General features: G+C 37.8%; 1 protein-coding gene across 1 annotated transcript; it reads right to left on the bottom strand.

Annotated features, from left to right (window-relative positions):
- Positions 1-1,564: 1,564 nt before the first annotated feature.
- Positions 1,565-27,513, bottom strand: nlrx1 (NLR family member X1). The gene is made up of 12 exons (XM_059331241.1): positions 27,384-27,513; positions 25,158-25,200; positions 23,974-24,074; positions 20,445-20,838; positions 13,548-13,779; positions 9,859-11,026; positions 8,745-8,928; positions 7,403-7,498; positions 6,917-7,003; positions 3,898-4,149; positions 3,147-3,357; positions 1,565-2,951 (listed from the first exon to the last, which is right to left on the bottom strand). Exons 2-12 carry the CDS (start codon positions 25,172-25,174, stop codon positions 2,802-2,804), a joined length of 2,892 nt encoding a protein of 963 aa, XP_059187224.1. The 5' UTR covers positions 25,175-25,200; positions 27,384-27,513; the 3' UTR covers positions 1,565-2,801.

Below are 27,513 nucleotides of genomic sequence, written 5' to 3'. Positions count from 1 at the left end.
TGACTTGAACTACTGGAAATGGACTTTTACATCATATTCTACTGTAATGAGACACATGAAGGACAGTGGTCAAGAATAAGTCTGTGTGAATGATTGTTTATATGGATATATAGACTTGAATTATGTTTTCATATTTATTTTTTATTAACACTGGAGTTGCAGCTGAACACATGCTATGCTCCAGAAATGGACCCCTTTAATAATGTGAGTTATTATGAGCAAAATAAGGGGGAAGTTAATTTTAAAGGGGACCCGCTTCTTTATTGTGCTGTAATTTGAACATATTTCACATTGATATACTGCAAGTGTAGTGCCAGTGAGGTTTACCCCCAAAATGCCTAAATATGACTTTAAAACCAAATCTGAAGCACTGATACTGCAAAGAGGACCATATACAATAAATGAAAAAAAAGACATGCAGATCTGTTACAGTCTTTTACTGCCTTGTCATTAATTCACACGACCCATATGTGAAATAACAGCATGTCATCAGTAGAGGGCATTCATGTAGTTTTACCCAACAGATTCTGTTTACAAAGCATGCCATACAGTTACAGGTGCATCTCAATACAGTAGAATATGATGGAAAAGTCAAATAGCCCCAACCAAGTGTTGAGCGCATATAGATGCACATACTTTTCAGAGGCCAACATTTTCATATTAACCCTTAATAGGGCACTCATTGAAATACTTGCAAATTCCAAATTTCAACCCAAGAGAATATTGGACGATATTACATACTGCGAGAATGTGTAAAAAAAACAACATACAAAAATACAATTTTGAGAAAAGTTTACGAGATAAAAGTGTGCAGATTTATGAGATTTAAAGTGGTGAATCTGGGAGGAAAAAGTTGCTTTTTCCCCACTTTTTTCTCGTAAATCTGCAACTTTTTTTCCTGTAGATTTGCCACTTTAATCTAGTAAATTTGCAACTTTTTTCTCAATATTACCTGAAATTACGAAATATAGTTCTTTGCCCGACAAAGGTTTAAACATACTTTTAAAAATTGGTCTTTTGTTATATTCAATTTTATTGAGACATTGAATTTTAGGCATTTATTAAATGTAAGCTATAATCATTATAATTAGAAGAAATTAAATAATTTAAGACATGAAACATTTCATTCTGTGTGTAATGGATCTACTATAACTAGTGCAGTGCCTATAGGAAGTATGTATTCGTACATTACATGCCACACTACAACATCTGCAACTCCATAAAACACTTACTTTTCATAAGGTACGTACATCAACCAGCACATACACATTGATATTCGCTGGAAACTATTTGAATATTATTGGAAAATCGAACCTTGTAGAACACTTTAAAACTCTGATAGATAGCTAGCTAAAAGCTAAATAGACTTACAGATGAGTTGAGTCAGGCGTGGAAATCCAGAGCAAGTTGGGTTACTGACCAGGTGTAGGCCTGTGGATATGGATGGATTGCCACCAAATTTGATTCAGACAATTGACATTTTCAGTGAACTTATTGTGTCCAATACTTTGGTTTATGACCAAAGAGTTGGAAAAGTAATGTAAATCAAAAGCACTTAAACTAACTTATAAGTTATCAATAAATGTTTTTAAAAATAACAACTAAGAAAACACTTTTCGGCATAGTATTTATTGCAACTGCTTCCAATTACAATCTATTACCAATATTACAGCACTGATGAGACTCTCTGAAGAGTCCGTTCTTTTCATATGCAGCACAGAACATGCATCATATCATAACTAATCATGACCTCAGTCGGTATCAAAAGAAGTATTGCTTTTGAACACTCTTTACAACCAACAAACACATCAAGGTCAAACACACTACAGCACTAATGGCATTGAGTTTAGGCAGCTGGAAATATCAGAGAGAGACGCAGAAAAGTACAACAAATACAGTACTGTAAATAAATATTATCTTCTCAGATAAAGTTGGAGGAAAGAAAATACACATTTAGTTCAAAAGTAATGACCATGGCTTTGCATAGATGGGGCTCCAAATAAAATGGCAGCCAAAACTGTGGAAGACATGAGAGGAGCACCAATTGAACTTTTACAGATACAGATTTACAGATGCATTAAGTTACAGAGTGAGTGGAATAGAAGAGTCTGAAAGATAATAACCGTTTAACATTGAACCAAACATAAAGACTTTTGACCAAGTAATACTCTTTTATTTCCTTTTTAACTCTAACTCTGTTTTTCAATTGAGTTTTGTATTATTATTTTATTGTTTTAGTATTATTTTATTGTTTTAATTTTTTTTATTTACTACTACATTTGTGTTTGATTTTATTGTATTCTAATAATTATATAGCACTTTGGTCAACTGAGGTTTTTTTTTAAATGTGCTCTACAAATAAACTTTAACTTGACTTGAATACTTTAAGTTAAACAGTTAAAAAAAACAAATATATATATATATATGGCAAGGACATGCAACCATACATGCCTTTGTACCCACATTAGAAACACTTAAACACTGTCAGCTGAATATTCACAGCACTGCCATATCTGGAACACCACACATACTCCAAATATACACATGTCCTTGATATATCTCCCTCAATAGGCAGTCCATGTAAACATTAGGTGCACAGTCAGTTTGTACCACAACATACCACAACACTAAGCTGTTCATCTTCGCTGATGCACTGCTGGCAGCAATTTTTTGTTTCAAAGCATCACATGAGATGAAACACACCCCCAAACTATTGCAAAACTAATGCATGTTGCAATAGATTTCTAGGTATCTGAGAATTGTTTCTTCTGTGTGGACATGATACGGCCCTATCCTATTGGTTATCTGCTGTATCCTGTGGAGGGAGGTAGATTATCTTTCTCCAGCATCTTGAGAGTCTGCCGGACACCCTTCTCCACTCTGCGGAAGTGCAGCCTCTTCCATAGGCTCTGCTGCTGCTGACGCCCCCACTCCAGATCCCTGAGGAAAACCTGCAGAGGGGGAAACGTTTCTCCTTTTTATTGATAATTAATAATTAATGTAGTGTTTGCTATGGATATGCTTTATCACTTTTTTAATCCATGTGAGTTGCAGATGTAGCTTAGTTCAACTTTAAGTGCATTCTGGGCTTTCCTCGTTCTGTCATCTTGATTTTTTCTGTAAAAACACTGCATAGTTTTATGTACCTGAAGCTGCTGCTTCAGTCGATCGCGGTCCCAGGATGAGGCATTCTCTCGTATCACATCAAGGATAGGGTGCCAGTCCTCCGAGACGTCTGAGCCCTCTGTGACTGAAGCCAAGACTTTGACCCGTCGGTCGCTGCCACTGTGGGTCTTGGGAACACCTCTGACATACAGCGACTGCTTTCCCACGTCACTAAGAGGGTTCAGATACAAGCTGCCCAAAGACACGAGACCCTTCATCAACACAGAAACTTCCCTTTTCCGTACAGGGGTCACTGATATCTCGACATTTTCCATGGTTTTCTTGATAATAACCAAAATCATTATCAAGAAAACCATGGCAAATGTCTAGATATCAGCTCTTAAATTAAATTAATTATATTTGTCCAAACAAATATACCTTTAGGTGTACCAGGCATTAAAATGAACAACAAATTGAAGAAAACAAGGGTGGCCCTAATATTTTTTTTCCATGACTGTATATCTTGAGAAATAGAATCACACAATAATACTACTACTACTATTAATAATAATAATAATAATAATAATAATAATAATAATAATAATATAATAATAATAATAATAATGTTGGTATTAATAATGTGAGCTTGCATTCTCGCTACCTAATGTAATAAGTATTGATTGCAATAAGTCTTGTAAGACAACTTGACTTAAAAATGTGGCAACATCAGCTTTAAGGGGAATCAAACTACATAAATATATAGAGTTTTGGATGTAGTGAAGAGCTGCTTACTGCACAGTGTGAATGCTGGGATGCTCCCTGCAGGCGTCCACTAGAGTCAGAGCAGCGCTGTCTCCGATATTGTTATAAGCCACGTTGAGCTCCTGGAGCCCCCTGTGTCTCTGAAGCCTCTCAGCCAGCTCCAAGGCCCCCTGGTCTCCCAGCCCAGTGTGCATCAGGGACAGGTGTGTGAGGGACTGGTTCACCGGCAAAACCTCCAGCAGGGTGCGTGCTCCAGTCTCCAGCAGAGGGTTGTCACACAGTCTGAGGTTAGAATAATGAGACATTGTACATGTAAATGGTGACACTAACCAGATAACACAAAGAAAGACAGTAGCTGTGTTGTTTGACATCTAGCAAATGGTCAGAGAAAAAAGTAGGACCAATGGACTCTATAATGCACAAGTCAAAACTAAGTTTCACAGTGAGTTGAACCACGAGCAACCATAACCATTTAAGCACAAATGGTTCACCAATCCAACTTAATTAGCATGGTAAGAGGTGCTGTTTACCTTGATGACATGTTGGAGGTTTGTTGTTTACACAAACTGCAGTAAAAGTCTGTCGTCTTCATCTAACACCTACCTGTGGCCATTTTTGTGTGTTTTTTTGTTGTTGCAGCAATCACACTTAACCCATTTAATCCCACCAGTCACAATAGTTACCGTAAAAATATTTCTTAGTTATAAGATTAGTTAAAAGACTGTCCGAGAGTCAGTGATCTGAGTCGGTAAAAAGACTTGAATTTCCCAACACATGGAGCTGCTGTGACCCAATGGATGTTTCCTCCTCCCACTCTAAGGGAGATCACGTTGGAAATGTCCAAAAGTAAAAATGTTGAGTTAGGCCGATAATTGCTTTTTTTGTTTGCTCTATGTATTGTCCTCTCTGTATTCATATTGGTATAGTTGCTTTGCTATAAGAAGTTTTAAAAGACTTTGAGTGTAAAATACAAACACTTACCCTCACAAGTGTGTTTCCAGCAACAAGGCTCAGTCCCTTTGTCTTTTTTTCTTGTCTAACTGTTGTGAAATGAATGAAGCTACCGTCACGTGCAGTTTGACAGGTCAAGATCATGAAAAAGATCTGACGGAAAACAATTATTATGAAATGTCGTCTCCTTTTGCTACATTTGGGGAGTTATAGTTAAAAGGGTTGGGGTCAGGTATCGGACTTGTGATCACTGGTTCCATCCTACTCACTGACTTCACATTGTAAACATTTGTTGAAAAAAGCTTAATATTTTAAAACTTTGAATGCTGGACAAGAGTATTAAACATTTGACATTTGAATGGTTTCTGTAGCTCAAAACATGCATACATATGGAAAAATAAAAATATAAAACAGTGAAATATAACAGTAGACTGCACCACACTGACACCAATAAAGATTAAAGACAATTAACCCATTTAATCCCAGATTTTTCCCAGACATGAAAATATCCAAATCATGTGTCATTAGTACCCCTTTGAAATAATCAAATCATTATTTTTTAATGATTTTTGTGGAAAAAATTGTGAAAAAGTGTGTTTTATGTTCGGTCACAATTGTGACATTTTATCTATAAATTAACATATTTCTCCCATGCAGACATAAAAATTATTATATTTCCAATTCCAGTTATTGACAAATGTACAATTCTGTTACTAGTAGTCTCCAACATTGCCACTAGAATAACGTGACTTTGGCCTACACTATCAAGCTCATGATATTATTTTTACTTGTCATGGTCAGTGCCACCAGGCATGTGAAATAGTTGTATAATTTCGTGTTCCCTGAGGGAAAGTCTGAAAATTGATTTAAGAAATAGTGGATTATGTAGTCTCTTTGAACAGGTGTACTAGGTTCAGAGAATAGAGACGAGGTTAGCCATGAAGTAAGCTACAACACAGTTCTGGAGCTGAGGAGGATGCTTCTCTGAGCTTTCCAACCATAGCTTGGAGGCTGAAGGCAGGTTGTTCAGACACAGCTGTTTTTTAAAATAACATCACTGTTTACAAAATGTGAATGGAGTATTTCCCTTGGAAAACAGCTAATTCACCATACAGCAGCAAAGTATGTTGAAGAAAAACTGCCATGCAATGTCGATGGAAAACTGCAGTTGGCTGGCGAAGCGCAGCAGAAAGTTGGTAGCAGATTTGTGCCTAGAAAATATTTGCAGCCTGTCATTAAGCAGAGTCATGTGACTGCTGTAACATTGACCTATGACCTTTAAAATATCCGCAGTCAAGCTACTGTGGAAGTCATGTGCATAGTAGAGGTGGGAAAAAATCGATACAGCATAGTATTGCGATATTTTGCGTGGCAAAAGTATATCGATTCATGGCCGTATATATATTTAGCTTTCTGACAGCCCGTCTGTATTTTCAAAGTTTTTTTACTGGAGGCCATAGCAGGCTCACTTTTAGGAATATACTGGTATCCTATGAAACTAGAAGATCTAAAGAATCTATAGGCACCATGTGTGTCAAGAAGTTATATATCGTGTCGGGAAAATGTCTAAATAACGCTGCAAATTGAGCCTTTTTTATGTTTCATTCAAAAACATTCAGAGCAGTAAAGCTCAAAGTGTTTGAATGTTTGATAAAATTCTGCAGTTGTTGTATTTCATACATGTTTGACATCAGTTCAGTTCAGTTTGACTGAATACTTTGTTGGTCAGTCTGTGGGTTTGACTCTCATTGTGGAGAAATAAAAATACTGAAGTGAGATGAATAGACTGAGAATTTTCTCTGACTTGACAAAACAATTCTTGCATTTAATTTTGTAGACACAAAATGCAGTTAAACAATCACAAAATATTGTATTAAATACTCACCATATTGCAAAATGCTTAAAATCTCAAAAACATTGTGTCGTGACTGAAGTATCGGGATTAAAGCGTATCGTGGGGCCGCTGCGCTGATTCACACATGATTAGTGTTTAGTTAATTAAAAATGGAATGTTCTATTCAGCAGCACAGTTAAGAGAGGATTTCTGTGGACACAGGCTAAATAAAACATTAAAACATCCATAAAAGTTTAGTCTTACTGTAGAGTTCTGATTGAGCTCTGGGGGTCTAGTAGCAGATCTCTCAGGAAGATGCAGGACTCAGGACCAAGGCTGTTAAACTGCAGACTGAGGACAACAGAAACAGGCAGACACAACCATCACAACACACACAGCACACGCATGCTAACAAAGGATGCACATTCATTAAAATAAACACCCCACAGCTTATATGACTATATTCAACCCAAAGGACAACAGAAACTAAATGTTAGAGTAGACCAAAATATTCTTTCACACAAACAAAAACCCCACAGTCCAAAAGTGCACACATCAAACATAGTCAAACTCAAAATTATTTTCAAATCTTTTCTGGGTCAATGTAGAATGCTTAAGTAAGAAATAAAATATAATCATATTAAACCTGGTAACTTGTTAGTACTATAATGTGTACATTTTCAGCATCATGCAAAAATTCTTTTCAGAGAGCCAGATTTTTACATTCACTGTAATCCAGTTTTGTCTCACTTGAGTTTATGTGTGTTTCTGAAGGCAGGCAACAGTATCTGAAGCATGTTGTGAGTCAGGAGACAGGAGGACAGGTCCAGCTCTTCAAGGTAATGACTACAGGAAGACAACATAACACATTTTTAAATAATCCATTACAAGATTACCTATGCTAATCATTTGAGTTTCATACTGAGATACAATAACTGACTGTAGTCAGACACCTGGTCACATTTTCATTCACACCTCAGCCAATTTAGAGTCACCAATAAACCTAATCTCCTGAAGAAAACCCACACTGGCACAGGGAGGACATGCAAAGTCCACACAGAAGGGCCCCAAGCCAGATTCAAACCTGGGTCCCTGTTACTGTGAGGCCACAGTGCTAACCACATTAGATGGAGTACAACATCTCCAAAAGCTAAGATAGTAGGAAAGACACGTAACACATTTTTTATGCACTTTCTCTCCTCCTCTCCTTCTTTTCTTCTCCTCTCCTTGTTTCCTCTCCTCTACCCTACTCTACTCTAGGACAGTAGGAAAGACACTTAAGATATTTTTATGCACTACTCCTCCTCCTCTCCTTGTTTACTCTCCTCTCCTCGTTTCCTTTCCTTATTTCCTTGTTTCCTTTCCTTATTTCCTCGTTTCCTTTCCTTATTCCCTTGTTTCCTTTCTTTATTTCCTCGTTTCCTTTCCTTGTTTCCTTCCCTCGTTTCCTTGTTTCCTTTCCTCTTTTCCTTTCCTAATTTCCTCATTTCCTTGTTTCCTTTCCTTGTTTCCTTTCCTTATTTCCTCGTTTCCTTTCCTTATTTCCTCATTTCCCTATTTCCTCGTTTCCTTTCCTCGTTTACTCTACTCTACTCTATAGTTTCAGTTAGGGGACAGGGTATCTTTAGGAGGATATAGCAGTCAGCAGTAGATGCCATAAAATAGAAGTGTTGTACACCATCTAAAAAAACATTTAATCTATTGTTCTACAGCCTGAAAGCCTCATTTGTTTTTGCAATACTAATAATTTATATAATAAAATATCAATACCAGGTACCCATGAATCTATCCATTATTGTCATGCAAAATATTGCAATGCTATAAATTGGCAATATGCCATGGTCATTACACATTTCAGAAATGACATTTAGTTGTTGTGATAGGTATACGGTAAAACCTGATTATATTGGATAAGTGAACATTTATTTGTATTATTATTATCAACCAGGGCTCAGTCATGGCTGCTTGAGATTTTCCAGCAGTAAATATGGCCAAGCTTACAATTTCACTTAAAATACATTGACAAGCAAAACAAACCAAGTAAACCTTACAGACTGATCAGGTGGCAGTTAGAGCACAGTCCATACTTTACCTTGCAGAAGTGCACGAGAGCACAGAACTCAGTACAAAGCATTTGAGTGGCGTCATACGAATGTCTTTGAGGCGGATGGTTCTGATCGAGGCCAGAACCTCTGCAGTCAGTCTGGGGTTCTGAAACTCATACAGGAGGACCAGTAGATCCATCAGCTCCTCTGGTGGCTGCGGCTTGCTGAGCTCTAGCAATAATTAAGATGAAGATTGTCATTATCCACGGATAGAAAGAAAAAAAAAATAGATTAAACTACCACAAAGCTGTATCTGAATATGTCCAGTATCGGTCCTGTCACTGTCACCTAAAAATGTTATCAGCACTCCTAAATTCAATTTAACTGTTTAGGACATGCTCTGTCTAAATAGACTGGAAGTCTGTGAAGCAGTTTGTTTTCTTGAACTAACAAAAACATTTTAAACCAATTAAAACTTTGACTTTCCTTTTAACATTTTCCTCAAACATACAAAAACATTTTTTTCCATATAACACAACATTCATACATCTACTGATATGAAGTTTTCATGCAACAATGATACATCCACCAGTGGAACCAGCAAATATGTTTTGCTACATCTGGTATTTTTGTACAATTTGTTGCTCAGTTTGTTTATCTTCTACAAATCTGCAATACTCAATTTTTTGCCATCTAAAAATACATACACACAAAAAAGATTCTTTGAATTTTTTGAGATATCTCAATTTTACACTAAATATATCTAATTATATCAGTTAAACCTTTACTTAGTCTACCTAAATGAGAAAAAAACTGTATGTCGCTTTATTTAATGCATATAAAAGGACAATTGACAAATTTTCAAATAAATTATTGTTAATACTTGCTGTATCGAAATTGGTACATTTTCAACACTGTTTTCCTATGAATAATGGTATCCATCAGGGTTTTTTTAGGAATAACAATATCACACTGATTTAGAGGTCTTAAAAACTTGTGTATAAAATACTTGGCTTTATAGGGTATTCAAGATGTTTTAAGTTAACAGACTAATATCAAATTATTTCAATACAAAATCAGTTGTTTAGTTAAGTTCAACTTCTTCAAACATGAATAAAAAGCATACTCTATGAGCAAGACTGAAAAGAACAGATATGTTACCTCTGACTAGATACTTCCTCAGGGCCTGTGTGATCTGGGCCACAGTGGTGCTCTGAATGCTACAGCCAAGCTGCTGGAGAAGGACACGATTCCCATAATGCAGGAGTCCACCCATGAAGATGGGGTAGAGCTCAAATGGCTGGCCTTCACTGCACTGCTTTGGCTGCGGGCCATGGACTCCCAGGAGGCTCTGCTCCACCTGATCCAGGACGTCCTCGTTGTGGCTGTCCTCGGTGCGGAACATCTCAGCCGCCATGGTTCTGGCAATGCTGCCTTTGTTGCGACTGCTAATTTTCTCATAGAGCTTTGGAAAAAGCTTAAGGAGGTTGAACACGGCAAATATCCGGAGGGGGATGAACTTAGAGAGGATATTGACGAGGGCGTTGACATCTTCACTTGCCTGACCGATGGCCACAGACACCTGCCTGGTCATCTTCTCAAGAGCAGATTTGTTCTCTCCTAGAACCACGTACAGAGCCGCCAGGTACTCCTGCATGGCTGGGACGGCAAACACATAGCGCCTCTCACTGTTCTCGCTGGGTTCCTCTGAGAAACGTTTACCATTTTCTACACAAGGAGCCAAGAAAAAGTCCAGCACATCGGTCCTGAACATGGTCAGCTGTCGTAGCTCCTCATCCGTCTTGGTCTTCCCTCCTATCCACTGCTCCAGCTCCTTTTCTGAGAAGGACGTGCGCTTGTATGTCACACCGTCAAACGCAAGTTTCCCAAGTGTACGGACTACATACAACATCAGAGAAGTGTGGTGTTCCTGAATGGGCACATTTGACCCTGGGCCTGCTCCCAGCACCTCACCTCCAAAGTTGAGCCTGAGGAAGCTGGTGTATATTCCAGTCAGCGTGCGGATGGGTGCCTTGGCGTCGGTGAAATGGAGGAAGTGTAACGTGGCACAAGTGAGCCAGCAATAGGAGGGTAGAAAGCAGGCTGCTGCCAGCTGGCTTTCTCTCTGCAGGTTGAGGTAAAGTAGCTCTATAAGAGCATGGGCCTCATGGTTATGTTGAGTCCCCTTGCTCTGCTGCAGGAGGCGGCTGGTGAAATAGGCCCGCTGGCGGTCCGGGTCATTGAAGCCACAAATCTGTGCATAGCGAGTTACATACTTCTGAGGGATCCGGTCCAGGGCTGACATCCTTGTGACAACCAAGATGCTGGCCTGCAAAACATACAGCAGCCAACGTCCATAACCAATCACAGATATCACAGAACACAGAAAATCTCTGAAAAACAAAGTCTGGTAAAGAATATTAAGGGGGCGGGGGGGATTACATCTTTTAACCCTTGTGCCTCCCTCAAATTTTCTACCTCTAACCACCCTCGTGGACAAAAACGTCCACGCACAGTAAAACTGCTATAAAATAAAAATACATCAATATTTTTTTAAATTTTTTTTTCCATAAATCTCTTAAACAACTTCAGACTTGTTCAAAACTATCAAACATTAAATCATTTTCAAAAGTTTAACCCTTTATATGCCAGTTTATAAATTCAAAGTTTTCGATAATTTCTTCCAAAAAAACAAGAAAAATGATTTTTTTCCCATAAAATAAATAGTAGGAAGCTGGAATTTTGGTGGTGATTAGAGTCTTGGATATGTCAAAGATTAGCAACAAAATTGATTTGATTGCATTAGTATTTTTTATGTAGTGCCAAATACTCCATCTGCCGTCCCTCGTGGACAAAAACGTCCACGCACAGTAAAACTGCTATAAAATAAAAATACATCAATATTTTTTTCAGATTTTTTTTTCATAAATCTCTTAAACAACTTCAGACTTGTTCAAAACTATCAAACATTAAATAATTTTCAAAAGTTTAACCCTTTATATGCCAGTTTATAAATTCAAAGTTTTCGATAATTTCTTCCAAAAAAACACGAAAAATGAATTTTTTCCCATAAAATAAATAGTAGGAAGCTGGGATTTTGGTGGTGATTAGAGTCTTGGATATGTCAAAGATTAGCAACAAAATTGATTTGATTGCATTAGTATTTTTTATGTAGTGCCAAATACTCCCTCTGCCGTCCCTCGTGGACAAAAATGCCTCATAGACTTCCATTCAAACCACATTTTTAAATCTCACTGCCATTAAGGTATAAAACCATGCATTCTGTAATGTCAGCATTTCATTTTGAAGAATATTAGTGATATTTGACATTTTCACTGTATTCCACCAAATTCCACCATTTTCCCATTGTAGGCCGATGAATGAAATTCATCTATTTTTGCCAGTTATATAATGGAGGTTTGGGACTATTAGGGGGTGTGGTGTAATGTAATGTGTGATCTGTGTGATGTGTTGTGTGATGTGGTGTATGATGTGTGTGTGATGTGTGTGTGATGTGTGTGTGTCCAGCAGGTCTTGCATTATGTGACCTGGTGCTCTCTCTGAATGCTCCTGTTACACTTGGTGTGGGTAGAAAAACTCTAAACATATCCAAGACTCTAATCACCACCAAAATTCCAGCTTCCTACTGTTTATTTTATGGGAAAAAATTCATTTTTCGTGTTTTTTTGGAAGAAATTATCGAAAACTTTGAATTTATAAACTGGCACATAAAGGGTTAAACTTTTGAAAAGTATTTAATGTTTGATAGTTTTGAACAAGTCTGAAGAGATTTATGAAAAAAAAATCTAAAAAAAATATAGATGTATTTTTATTTTATAGCAGTTTTACTGTGCGTGGACGTTTTTGGCCACGAGGGTGGTAGTAAATGCACCAATGGAGCACAAAAGACATGTAAGGGTTAATGACAATGGATTTAAAACATTTCACTAAATAGAAAAGTTCCTGCAAAAATTCATGCATCAAGCTGTAACACAGCCAAAATGGTTAACAAATGAAAAAAAAAAGAAGAGAAAAATGTACAAAAATGCCTGAGGAAGGCACAAGGGTTAACTTGGCTCATGTGGTAAATTTTTCAAAATGCAAACACAGCCACAGCCCTAATTCCATCAGTACCCACAGGGTGGAGAGGTAACAGGCCTTAAGTATTTTACAACACAACAATGTATTGTAAAATATAAGGCCTCAGTTGGTCGCCCACGGATGGTGGTTCGATCCCTGACCATGGCAACCTACATGTTCAAGTATCCTTGGTCAAGATACTGAACCCCTAAGTGTTCTCGATTATGTGTTCATCAGTGTCGGCCACCTCGGCCACCAGTGTGAATGTGTGTGAATGGGTGAATGAGCGTCTGTAGCTGTAAATCACTTTGAGTGGTCGCAAAGACTAGAAAAGCGCTATATAAGTGCAGTCGGTTTACTATTTACCATACAGGTGCATTACACACAGAATTAAACATTTCATGTCTTAATTTATTTAATTTCTTATAATTATAATGATTATGGCTTACATTTAATGAAGACCTAAAGTTCAGTGTCTCAAAAAAAATGTGAATATTACAAAAGACCAATTTTAAAAAGTTTGTTTAATATGGAAATGTTGGCCTCTGAAAAGTATGTCCATCTATATGCACTCAATACTTGGTTGGGGCTATTTGACTTGAACTACTGGAAACTGAGTTTTCCATCGTATTCTAATGTATTGAGATGCACCTTTATATGATAAAGGCGCCATTTTACACATGTATAGACAGATGACAGTTCAGACATATTTCATTAAAACAGAACAAGAAAGAAAAATAACATTGTAGTAATATTGGACTGTCCCTTACCTCAGGCAGCAGGTATTTCCTCAGCAGGTTGACCACTACTACCCCTGGAGACAGAGCCTCATTAGGATCACTGCAAAGCTCTGTGGCTCCAATTCTGAAGTCCACTTTCATCTTCTCCATCCCATTGAACAGAAAAAGCACATCCTTGGCACTGTTTCCCTCCCCACTCAGCAGAGGGTGTTTTTTAAGGTGGAGGTACTTCCTGCTCACCAGGTCCCTTAAAGAAGACACCCTGTAAGAGAGATTTACCATTTTGAGCACCGTATTACCTACTGTACTGACAGCCGTCATTGTATTACTGACCATATCCATGTTCAGTTCATTGAATTTAAGTTGTACACTGAGTGGTGAATTCACAAAGATTGCAGCCGCTGATAGCAACATTATTTGTGCATCTTTTGCAACCACTATCTTTTTGTACATGATTGCAATTTTTCGCATGGCAGTATAAAACATCGGGGGGTTGTGAGGGGTGAAGCCCTGGCCTGAATAACTCGGATGCATACTTGGTTTGGGCGTGTGCAGTTCATTACTGTCATAAGTGTGTGTCATATGAGACAAGAGTGAGCGTATTTATCCACTAGACACAACAGCGGACCTTCATTTAATATTTAAATCTCCAAAGTCAGACACGTCGACAGGATCAGCCTGAATCTAATGTCGATGAATCTTCTGTGTTCATGGACACATTCAAAAGGCCACACACACACACACACACACACACACACACACACACACACAAACACACACACACTATGACGGGTATTTTATGCCAGCACACTATACTAAAACGTGTGTACAGCGCCTATGCGGTGACATCAAACGTCTAACTTGCGCGTGTAAATTCCATTCACTTTCAATGGACAGACGAGCATCACGTAGGCGTCACGCAGATGCTGTACACGCGTTGTTGCGCATACGCCTACGTGACGGCTGTGTGACGGGTGAACTACGCCTCAAATACATGACATGAAGACCCGCGTGACTGTTAAGTACAATTCTACATGGGCATACAGACACACTGTGTCGTGTGTGTGGAAATCAAATAGCGATGGGTCATTCGTGCCACCAGCGAACAGAGCGGACGCCTGTGTGTACGCTCGTCTCAATGTACAAATAATGATTTACTTTATGATGACACATTTTGAGTTTAACAGCCTCTTCGTTTCACAATTAAAGCAATCCATGCACTGGCGTAGCCAGAAAAAAGACATTGGGTGTGCCAAATTTATTTTAAACAGAGTATTACACCTCCACAAACATTCAAAAGAATGTGTCTCTGGAATACAACATTATTAACACAATAACAACATATCCACACATTCTCTTCAGTAATAGTCAACAGTTAGTTTACAGCAGGTCTAAACATTCACTTGTGACGTGCTCTCAAATAAATCGATAATGCTACCTATACACCAGAAGACTTTGAAAAGATTTGGAAAAGACTCCTGGAAGACTATCAGCTCACACCTGCTCACATATAAAGACAAGTCTTTAGAGTTTTTAGTCACAGCCTAGTCTCACACTGAGATTCTACAAAGACTGTCAATCAATCAGGGACCAGGGTCAATATTTTCAAGACTACAACTAGATTCTTTTAGCATTTTTTACCTACCATGCATTTTTTTTCCTCATCATGCTCTAAGTAAAAATTGACTAAATGGAGGAGAAGCAGCTTTTGGCTACAGCTGCTCTAGTGTGTGCAGTGGTTTGTGTTGAAAAAAACAAAAACAATAAAAAAGAAGAATAGACGCCACAAAATGCCCATCACAAAGCTGAAAAATGGTTTCTGTTTTTCATGATATACATTTATGCCCTGTTTAATTGAATATTTATATTTATCAGCTCTTTCAACTCTCATTTAGTTAATCATACATTAATTATCGATTATTTATTACTTATTTATGTATAGGCCTTATTTATACATTTTTACTGGGTCTCCTTACTGTTCTCTTTACGAAGAAACAGCGCCCCAAAAATCCCGCTTGTGGCCGTAAATATATGACATCACTATATTTGTATTTAGGACTGAGCTTAATATCATTATTGTGATGTTCCTTTTTCCTGTGGAAGTGGTTTTACTGGCCCGTCTGGAACCGGGGACCTTTCCCTGCTCATATATTGGTTGTTGATTGTGTTACATCACTGAGACTTGTGATCCAAACCCAAGACTAGGAAAAGACTGATATGAAACAGAGCAGATTACTACCTTAAATTTAACAATGGAGATGACGGGAGCGCCATGACTCCAGTAAAACTCCTAGATTTACTAAAGACTTTCAGTTTTTAGTCTGGGACTGTGGAAATCGTTTGGTGTAAGCCCAGCACAACAAAATAATAGAAAAAGCACACCGCAAAAACACAATACACACACAGACATTGCGTGCCCAATGAGATGAACATAGTGAAATATAACATTCATACACATACTCATGCACGGAGCCATAACGTATCCACATTACATGTGATCAAAAACACTATTTAATCATCTGAACACATTGGGCTTAGCAGCAGAGTAAAGGACACAACGATATTGCGCTCACCTGTGCTCTGAATTTACAGGGCGAGACGGCGTGGCTTGGCCTTGAACGCATTTATTATTTCATCGGAGTCCAGTCTCTCCGTGAGCTGTTTTTCAAACATGAGCAACAAAATGCTGTTAAGTCTCTCTGTGAGCATTGTAGCTCTGCTGGTTGATTTAATCCTGTTCACAACCGAAAACAACTTTGTCACATGAATCCAAGACTTCAATAAGGGACGAGAACTGATGTCCCCCGTCAACTTTACGCCTGATGAGTTGCCTAAACACAGTGGCCCTCATTTATCAAGCGAGCGTAGAAACCAGCGCAGATCTGAGTGTATATTCCGTCTTACGACAGGGTTCACGTGGGATTTATCAAAAGATCGTATCTCTCCAATCACAGCGTAAAAATGATCGGCTGTTGATAAATGTGGCGGCTCGAAACGAGCATCATTTAAATGTCACGCCCTAATATATACCCGATTCAGTCGACTCGCCTTCAGAGTTTACGACACCGAAGGAGGCAATACGGCCAAAAAGATCTTTTTCTGGATTTTCTAGATATTTGTTTTCTAGATCATATTCTAGATTTTTTTTTATCTTTTTCTGGATTTTTTCCTAGTTTTTACAAGAGCATTTCTAGATCATTTTCCAGATTTTTCAAGATCCTTTTAATTATTCGAAATCTTTTCCAGATGTTTCTAGATTTTTCTTGATCTTCTCTAGAGTTTTCGAAAGCATTTCTAGATATTTCTAGATCTTTTTATGGATTTTCTAGATATTTGTTTTCTAGATCATATTCTAGATTTAAAAAAAAATCTTTTTCTGGATTTTTTCCTAGTTTTTACAAGAGCATTTCTAGATCATTTTCTAGATTTTTCTAGACCCTTTTAATTTTTTGAAATCTTTCTAGATATTTCTAGATAATTTTCTAGATTTTTCTAGACCCTTTTAATTTTTTGAAATCTTTCTAGATATTTCTAGATTATTTTCTAGATTTTTCTTGATCTTTCTCTAGATTTTTCTAAAGCATTTCTAGATTCTAGAAAAAAAATCTAGAAAATCCAGAAAAAGATCTAGAAATATCAGGAAATGCTTTCAAAGATCTAGAGAAGGATCAAGAAAAATCTAGAAAATAATCAAGAAAAATGTAGAAAAGCTCTAGGAAAAACTAGGAAACCAATTGAAAAAAAGTCTAGAAATATCTAGAAAAGCTTTAGAAAAACTTAGAGAAGGATCTAGAAAACTCTAAAAAGTGAGATTGAAAAAAAAACCTAGAGATCTAGAGCTTTTCTAGATTTTTGTTAATCCTTCTCTAGAAAGCATTTCTAGATATTTCTAGATCTTTTTCTGGATTTTCTAGATATTTGTTTTCTAGATCATATTCTAGATTTTTTTTTATCTTTTTCTGGATTTTTTCCTAGTTTTTATAAGAGCATTTCTAGATCATTTTCTAGATTTTTCAAGATCCTTTTAATTATTCGAAATCTTTTCCAGATGTTTCTAGATTTTTCTTGATCTTTTCTAGATTTTTCTAAAGCATTTCTAGATTCTAGAAAAATGATCTAAAAAAATCTAGAAATACTTTAGAAAAATCTAGAGAAGGATCAAGAAAAATCTAAAAAAAATAATTAATCTAGGATCTAGAAAAGCTCTCAGAAGAACTAGGAAAAAAATCGAGAAAAAAGTCTAGGAATATCAATTTTTTTTTTGAGAAATTAAAAGGATCTAGCAAAATCTAGAAGCTGACCTAGAAAAAAATTGAGAAAATCCAGGAAAAGATCTAGAAATATCTAGAAATGTTTCAGAAAAAAATTAGAAGGATATTAGATATTTTTTACTTGTTTTGGAAAGTCTTGACAAGCCAAATTTTCTTGTTCCATTGGCAGATAATTTTGCTATTTTAAGCAAAATACACCTAATTTTTTTAAATTAATTAAACAAAACACAACATAAATCACCAATTGACAAACACAGTAAAAGAAAAAGAACAACAACAATAAAATCACAAAACCAACCTAAATAAGTAAATAAATAAATAAAAGAATAATAAATAAGAACTTTAACACATTATATAACATTAAACTAAACTAGTCACAAACAAACATCAAACATAACTAGAAAATTTCATCTGGGGAAATTCTGAAAGGGCCACGGGGGCTGCTGCCGGAAAGCAGAAAGCATTTTTGGCAAAACCATAATACCTAAGCCGATCCGGCTTCACATTGAGCGTTCTTCCTGAACGTCTACATGTTTTTTTTTTCAGAAAAATGAAAAAATAGCTTTGTTAGAGCGATCTCAAAAAACTGTTACATCTCCCTTCCTTAGAAATCTTCCTGCGTTTTTAATATGGGAGCCAATGAGGCTGTTGGTGCGTGTTGTTGGCGCATCTGTGCGTCCTACGCCCAAACTATAACTCTGACAGCTTTATCAGAGGATTGAAATTTTCCTACGTTTCTATGTATAAATTATTTCTGTAGAGTGGAATTTGCAGCCTGGAGCGCAGTTTTCAAATTTATTTTTTGACAATTTTTTCTCTCCCTCTACACTCTGAGCGATGACATCACACACTGTGACACGAACATTCCGTGCAATACACACCCATTATAATCTCAGAATTTCTCCAAAAGTGATCACCGGCGAGGTTTGAGTAATTACATCGTGATATATAAAGCCTAATAATCTATATACTATCCGAATATTGCTATTATTATGATGGAGATATATTATTCACCTCTTAACATTTACTAATAATGATGTCCTAGTCAGGAGTGTGTGGCAGCGATGATTGAAAATATTTCTATTCGGGCAGAACCGCTGGTGGAGGAGACGCGCTCCAGTGTCGGAGCTGGATAACAGTAAACAGCAGAAGACAACAACATTAAATATCCTCAGCTGGTATTCTGTTTAAAGAATTTCACGATTGCAGGATGTATTTATTTTTGGATTATGTTTTAATGATAAATTATGTAGTCTAAACATGTTTTGCTTTGTTACTATTCAGAATCAAAACACCACAGAGTTTTATCAGCTCCAGTCATCGATACAATAGTCTAAGATCAATTCTCCAACTCAGACGTGTGGACTTCACGCTGACTCAAATTTGCGTACACGAGCTGAGAGCAGACGTGAGATCTGATTGTACCCTCCGCTCATGCCCAAATTGATAAATGCTGAGGCTTGCGTAGAAATCATCTTATGCCCACTTTACGCTCACTTTCTGACGTACGCTCGTTTGATAAATGAGGGCCAGTGAGTTCAGAGGCAATTATGGACTTCCAAATGAAGTCCATAATTACGGTGCGCGCAATGCGTCCAGCTGGCAAGTTGCGTCAGGCGCAGACAGCAGGGAGGCAGCAGCCTTCATTATTCCATAAGAGTCACTCTGAAAACGGTTGTTTAGTTCGACCAACTGTCTGTCAAGCATCATAATCCACAAGGAGCGCAAATCAGAATCACTCCTGATGGGTGCACACCTGCCCAGGTGTCGCAACGCATCATCTGACGGCAATTTTTTTGGCTACGCCATTGAATCCATGTATCACCATGAGAGACCGATGAGACAATTTAGCTATTTCAAGTCTACACGTGCACACGTTAAGGCGTCTGAAGCGTTGGCTTTAGGACAATAACACACACGCGTTAATGCCTATAACGCGTGTACGCCTATAACAGATCAGCTGTTACACAGAGTCTCAGCTTCATATGGTATTGTTTATAAGAAAGCAGAACTTATAGATGAACTCCAAGCCCAAACAGAGCTGTCTGGATATTTCTATTATTTTCCATCCCGTTTTTATTTTCTTGATAACGAAATCTCTCTCTCTCTCTCTCTGTAATTAGGTAGGTTTACCTGCCTGCAGACGCCATAATCACTGTCATCACTGAATATTAAGTAGCCATGCAGACCTATCCAATGAATATTCAGTAGCCATGTGGACAGCAGTCTCTTCACAATATGATTCCATCTGACCTTATATCTACACTGTTTAACCCAATTGAATGAACTGTATGTCCACGCGCATAAAATTACTCAAGAAGTGTCCTCATTCATTGGACAGGTCCGCATGGCTACTTAATATTCAATTTGTATATTACAGCTGGTGCGTAATGAACTGTATGTCCGTGCGAAGCTGGGAACTGGCTGTGAGCGTTGCACTTATTACTATTACCTATAACTATTTTTAAGTAGCTGAAATTATTCTAATTATCCCTTTCACCCTTGCTATCATTAAATATCAATTCGATATCATTCAAACCTAGCGAGAGAGAGAGAGAGAGAGAGAGAGAGAGAGAGAGAGAGAGAGAGAGAGAGATCCATTAACGGTGTGAATTCACTCACTCACTCACTCCAGAGTTGAGGAAAGTTATCTTACTTTGACAGTTGGCTAAGGTCCTCACAAGTAAAAGGAACCAGCAGCTTGAAATGGGCCAGTGTGTTCCCAGCGCACCAGTCCAGCACCAGCTTTCGGACCACCGTACTTTTTCCTGACCCCACAGCCCCGTACAGCAGCACGTTGAGCCCCCTGCCCTCACTCCAGCCATCAGTGGGCTCGAACAGCTGCTGCACAGTCACAGAGGAACTGGAGGTGGTCTGGGGTTGGAGAGGGGGGCTCAGCAGTCCTGCCCTTTCCACAGCCTTTCTTTCCAAGATCAGTGGATCCACGTGCATGGTCTCTGGGCTGAAGTAACCACCGAACTGTTTCTCCTCCTGTGGAAGGTGGCTGAACCACAGGAAGAGCTTCCTCTTGTGGATCTCTATGGGATCTTCTGCAAGAGAGAAAAAGGGTGTGTTTACACTGTGATCGTACTGTATATATGAACCGTTCCTGGCATCACTGTGACAAAAAAGTTTTGGGGGGAAAAATGTTGAAATTTTGAAAATGTCAAACACAGTAGAGACAATCTTGCAGCTAAGTACAATGTATGTGCCCTATGAGAAAGCATCTGACCACATGGAGATGGCCCTGCAGATCACTAGAAACACTTGAGACTCTAACAACAGACTTGGCTTCTCACTACTCTAAGTGACCATACACCTGCTGCAGCTACTACTACAGTAAAATCACTGATGATAAGGCAAGGCAAGGTGAGTTTATTTGTATAGCACCTTTCAACAACAGGGCAATTCAAAGTGCTTTAAATAAAACATTAAAAGCATTTAAGAGACATATATAAAATGACATTCAAACATAACAATTTAAGACTAAAAATAAGCAGATAAAATACTTAGGAAAAATATAAAAGTACATTTAAATATAAAGTTTTAAAATTCGCCCTTTTAGGAAAAAGCGGCATCTCTAAATGAGGAATCAATAAATCAGTGGACAGAACAGTCTTCAGTCTTGATTTAAAAGAGTAAAGAGTTGCAGCAGACCTGCAGTTTTCTGGGAGTTTGTTCCAGATATGTGGAGCATAAAAACGAAGACCATAACTACTGCTGCTGTTTTTAATACTATTAGTATCACTAGACTAGACTACAGCTAATGTAGCTTCAACTACAGAATGTACCCAGAACGAACCATAATAGAGGCCCAAACAGTCCTTGGACCCATGACCTACCCTGCAGTTGTTTTTGCATTCATGCATTTAAAATACAGTCCCTGACAAAAGTCTTGTCGCTTGGGTACAAGTTGACCTTAAGTGCCCCTCAAATATATTTCTAATCATTTTTTTTTTTTTTACGAGAAATGGCTAATTTTAATCCCAACAGCTTTTGAAATAATATTTTGGTGCCAAACAAAACTGCTGAAAAGCATTCTAACATTCACAGCTTGGTAAAGCCATATGATGCACCCAAACCTAGATTACAGCCTCAACTGTGATCAATAATTAATCAGTCAATTAATGGGTGTGTATAAAAAGAACCCCAGCACACCAGACCTTCACATCAACTGCAACTTGACCTCTGACAACATGCCTAAGATTCACCCTGAGACCAAGGCGTTGATTATCAAGAGGCTGAAGACCAGATCCACTGCTGAGGTGGCTGACACTTTGAATGTGTCTCATGAATCTTCGGTTGAATTACATCACAGCCATAGCAAATATTGCAGGAGACCTACTGGAGCCAGCATGGATCCGAGATTCACCCAGAAAACAGTTAAGTTTGGTGGCAGAAAAATCATGGTCTGGGGTTACATCCAGTATGGGGGTGTGCGAGAGATTTGAATATCAATAGCCTAAAATATCAAGAAGTATTAGCTACCTCTTACATTCCCAACCATAAAAGGGGTCAAATTTTGCAGCAGGATGGTGCTCCATCGCATACTTCCATCTCTACATCAAAGTTCCTCAAAGATCAAGGTGCTCCAGGACTGGTCAGCCCAGTCACCAGACATGAACATCATTGAGCATGTCTGGGGTAGAATGAAAGAGGAAGCATAGAAGACAAAACCCAAGAATCTTGATGAACTCTGGGAGGCATGTAAGACTGCTTTCTTTGCAATTCCTGATGACTTCATCAATAAATTGTATGAATCATTGTCGAACCGCATGGATGCAGTCCTTCAAGCTCATGGAAGTCATACAAGATATTAAACATGGATCTCACAGCACCACTACTTAATTCACTGATGTTATGCAACATATTTTTGTATTTGAAGTAAATTATTTGTTCAACTTTGACATTACTCTCTGTAGGCGACAAAACTTTTGTCTTGCCAAAATCTGACCTTTCTGTGTTCATTAAATGATCAATCTTTCTTCAGTGAAGCAAATTTATTTTAGTATATTAAACATAATTTGGGAGGGTTTTAGCTTTCATATGAGCCATTTCTAAAACCAATGGATTAATTAAAAGTCAGGTTATAAGCTGTTGTTTCTAAAAAATGGATAAGCGACAAGACTTTTGTCAGGGACTGTAGGTCCTACAGTGTTCTCACCAAAACACACTGTGTGAATTATTGTGAAAACATGCTGAATAAATTTCATCCTAAAAATGTGCAGCTGACTTTCAGTCATTTAAATTGTGTATTCACATCCATGTTAATCTTTCCTCCCTTTTTAGCACATTACAGTTTGTTTGTTTTTAGCTTAGAGGGCAGTTAGAAAATGGTAATTGTTTTGATATTTTACTGACTTTTTAAACTGACTTCTAAACCGACAGCCTTTCCTTCTCTCTGGATGTAACATCAGGCCTCACAGCAGCTTTGAACATTATCTCCAATATGTAAAGTGACTGAAACCTTCTCACAGGCACAAGAACTCAATACAATACTTATCTGATCATTGCTATGGTTTTTGTTCAGAAGGTGTTTTATGAAATTCCCACTGTAACGCACTGGGCGCTGCATCACATTAAGCACATAAGGAATAAGCATTTCCACAGTGATTATCTATTGTAAGCCATTTGTTTCCTTGTATGCGAATGGATTGGCAATAATCCAGATTCTGGGTCATTTCCACATAAGAACATCAGAAAGCATAGATCAGAGGTGGTACAGTTACACCAGTAATGTCCTTAAGTACTTGTTCTACGTTGAGTATTTTTATTTTATTTGTTCTACTTTTATACTTTTACTACTACGATAACTTATGACACTTAGCAGATCTTAACTATTAATACAATTATTATTTTTATTTTAAAGAGCAGTATGATACAACATTCCAGATGTAACATACCTGCAGTACATAAATTAAAATGCTAAAGTGATGAATACATTAATGCATCGACCCTTTCAATCCAATACTATAATATATTTTATTTAGATATGGACCTTTCTGCATAAAGAGTACTTTTACTTTTGGTACTACGCTTTTTTTTCCTAAGTAACATTATAATCGCAGGACTTTTATCTGGAGCATGGCTTGGAGTCACCCTGTGACTGTCATAGTTGTACGTAAAAAAGCAGTATGTTATTTTGATTGTCGAGTAGAAATTAAGCTTCAAACTGAGTTGTGCACCTGGTCCTGGAGTGGTGGAGCAGAAAGTCCTGCCCGTGGCCAGGCACAGAGTCTCCACCCTCCTCTTCCACCTCCATGCCCCGAGCAGCTGACTCAGCTCTCTGGAACACACAACATCATACAGGTTGGTTCAGTTGGCATTATTCATAATCACAGTATACTATGCAAAGCTAGAAAGGTTAGTTCAATCCCACACTCAACAATCTGCTTCGACAGGATTTACTTAAAACTGATCCTGAATCTGCCATCAGGCTGTGTGCAGGTTGTAGCAGGTTTACTGACATACCTCCAAGGCATTGACATTTAATAATAGCACGCACAGCTTGCACATAACTCAACTAAGACTTGTTCAACGCTGCCCAGAGAAACCCCACACACAGGAAGCTCCAAATGTTATGTAAAGTATAAGTAAGGAGAATTTCTTTCTCTGGCATTCTCAAGAAGGAAGGCAGAATATGAAGCAAAATGATAAATGTCCCAGAAGGCACCAGATAATCCTTTAGAAAACAAAGTGAAGCTCACTTAATTTATTGTATTGAAATGTACACAAACTATGAAAACCTCTAGGCAGCGTTTTCCATTTTGATTTATTTTTGGTCACTTTTAGGCTGTGCAGCAAGCTGAAAACAAAACACAGTCAAATCATCACCTTAATAAAGTTATGTTGAATGTCTAAGCAATGAATTGTTGTATATACACACGAGCAGACACAGATATAATATATATAATCATTCGGTTGGATTGGCATTTGTGTTCACCACAACTCCAATATTCACTTTGTTTTATCTCTGTTCTTGGACTACCAACTGCTGAGGTATCGATCCGTCTCTGTGGCTGCTAAACGCTCCACTGTGTTCACCAGCTAGTCCATATATTTGTGTCATTCTGCTGTTTGTTGTTGTCAGTCAGGCAGTGGGTACAAATGAATGCCTGAAGCGATGTGCTTTGTAACTGGGTGGGATAATGAGACAGTGACTGAAGATAGAGATAAGCTCTATGCGATTAGGGAAGAGCAGGGGCTTCATTTATACATTATGTAAATGCACAGAAGAAGACGGCACACGTATGGCACTTTCTAAGCAAACCTTGGGATTTATAAAAAAAAACAAGCTTGGCTGGAAAATACATGGACCTCCATGCAAACTCTGACTGATAACTGACATCAATAACAGTGTGTCACCAACCTGTGCAATAAGCTCATCCTTCTATTCTGCTGCCTCTTTATGTCTGTGAAAAAAAGATGGAATACAAAGTAAGACAGCATGAAAATTTAAATAAAATGTACCCTGTGGAGTTTTTGACGACTTGTAGCACTATGGGGCACTTTTTGATGAGTGAGTCCGCATTATGTTTGTATCTCATGCATGTGCAAGGGTATGTGGTGATGGGTGACAAAAATATATAGTAATGCACCTGCAGAGGCTGACAGCTGATGTTAGACCACCATGTGGGTAGGAACCATTTGGTAAGTATGTCAACAGAACAGAAACTTTACAAGGAAACTCCACAGGGTGCCTTCAATAATTGAAATAAAAAAGTCACATTCATTAGGTAATTTCTCAGAAAAAAATCATCTAAATGTACACGTTTTAATCTCCTCTAAACACAACTAAGTAGTTTGTGAACAAATCATTGCACTTGTAATTTAGTTTTAACTATATTTTAGAGTAGCTATCCATGGAGAACAGGAGTCAGCTTTTGAAAGGCCGGTCTGCTCATTCAACTCCTTGGTCAAGATGAAAATCAACTCTTTTTTTTTTTTTTGTTAAATCTTTTTTATTTCAAAGGACATTCAAACACATTTTCTTTGACTTTTGTTTGTATAGTTTACAAGTCCTTTTCGATTATTTCCCCATACCACCCCCCCCCCCCCCCCCCCCCACACACACACACAGGGATAATCCAATACATATAACAAATTAGAAATACTATTACCAATAATAAAAAAATAGAAAAAGATATTAAGTAGAACAGAAAATACATTCATATATCTATACATACACACACACACACACACACTCGCGCGCACACCCACCGACACGCTGACACGCACATGCACACACATACACACCTACACACACACACCCATTGAGAACATAAAAAGTAGGGCTAAGTTATAAAGAAAACAAAGAGAAAAAAAGAAAAAGAAATGTGGAGGGCATTGCTTTCAATTTCAATATGTACATATAATTAACAACCAACACAAGATTTATTATTATTATTATTATTATTATTATTATTATTATTATTATTATTTAATTATTTATTTATTTTCATGTGGAATACCAGCCTCATGTCAAGGCTTAGAATCTACCTGTTCAAATTTATCAAACCAGAAAATCAACTCTTTTAAGATCTGACAGCCCACTAATTTTCTTAAAACAGACAACTGATATCATATGAAACAAGATCTAAGACATCCGTACTATGTTATAATATTTTGTTTGGAAGGGGTTGAAACACATGCTCCAAAATGAGGCTATTTTTGAGTCTGTATCCGCCCAATATCCAATAATATCAAATCAGTGCACCCTAGTTCTGACAGCAGTGTGTATCACCTGTTAGGCCTATTCCTGCTGTTGTTAGGATCAACCAGATCATCTGGTATCTGCCAATATAATCTTAAATCTCCCTCCCTGTCAGGAAGTGCCTATAGGAGTGTATGACAGCGTGCATGGTTGTCTGTCCCTATGTGTCTGCCCTAAAATATCTGGAGACCTGTCCAGGGTGTACCCCGCCTCTCGCCCAGTGTCAGCCGGGATAGGGTCACAGATAAGCGGTTAGGGATAATGAATGAATGAATGAATTAATCATCTATTGTCTGCGCTATTGTATTTCTTTCAAGTTAAAATAAAGCGAATGATAATCAATCAGTTCTAAATAAGTTTACTTAATTGATCGCCTTTGTTTTTATACAACTGACATTAATAATGGAGTAAGAGACATTATCTTAATAACTCCTGGTTACTTTGCTTCAACGATTCTTGCTGGAAAAAGTATATACAAACACGTGTCGGAAATTAAGTGTACGTGATAAGGATTTGTAACAGTTAAAGCATCTTAAATTCCCACCCAGTGTTATTCACTAGAAATGGTGACGCATTGGACCAAAGTCATACAATTCCGTTTAACATGACACATTGATTTGAGAGTTGCACGACATTTGTTTGGAGTACTGACTGAAACAGACCGCAATGTTGCAGAAATGTGATTGCTTGTTTGTTTTGTGATCGATTTATCGACTGATAGGTTCTTCCGTTAAGTCAGGCTACTTGTTACATTGCGTTCCGTCACTTTTCCTGTCTGCCCGCCGTCTCTGTTTTCAGAGGTTAGAGCAGCTAACAGTTCATATTCTTGCAAAATTAAAAACGGCATGACATGTCATAGAAAACAAAACCAGAGTTACATACCACTGTCTCACGCCCTGCCCTTGTCTCCCATTGGGCACCGTTTCCTCGCGTTGACGTTAACTTATCTACTGTAAATATTAATATTCATGCCAGCTCTCTGCAGATGACTCAAACGCCACTGTAACATGAA

This window comes from Centropristis striata, chromosome 4 (assembly GCF_030273125.1).
Source record: "Centropristis striata isolate RG_2023a ecotype Rhode Island chromosome 4, C.striata_1.0, whole genome shotgun sequence".
Classification (NCBI taxonomy): Eukaryota; Metazoa; Chordata; class Actinopteri; order Perciformes; family Serranidae; genus Centropristis; species Centropristis striata.
This window is presented reverse-complemented; position numbering and strand designations above follow the sequence as displayed.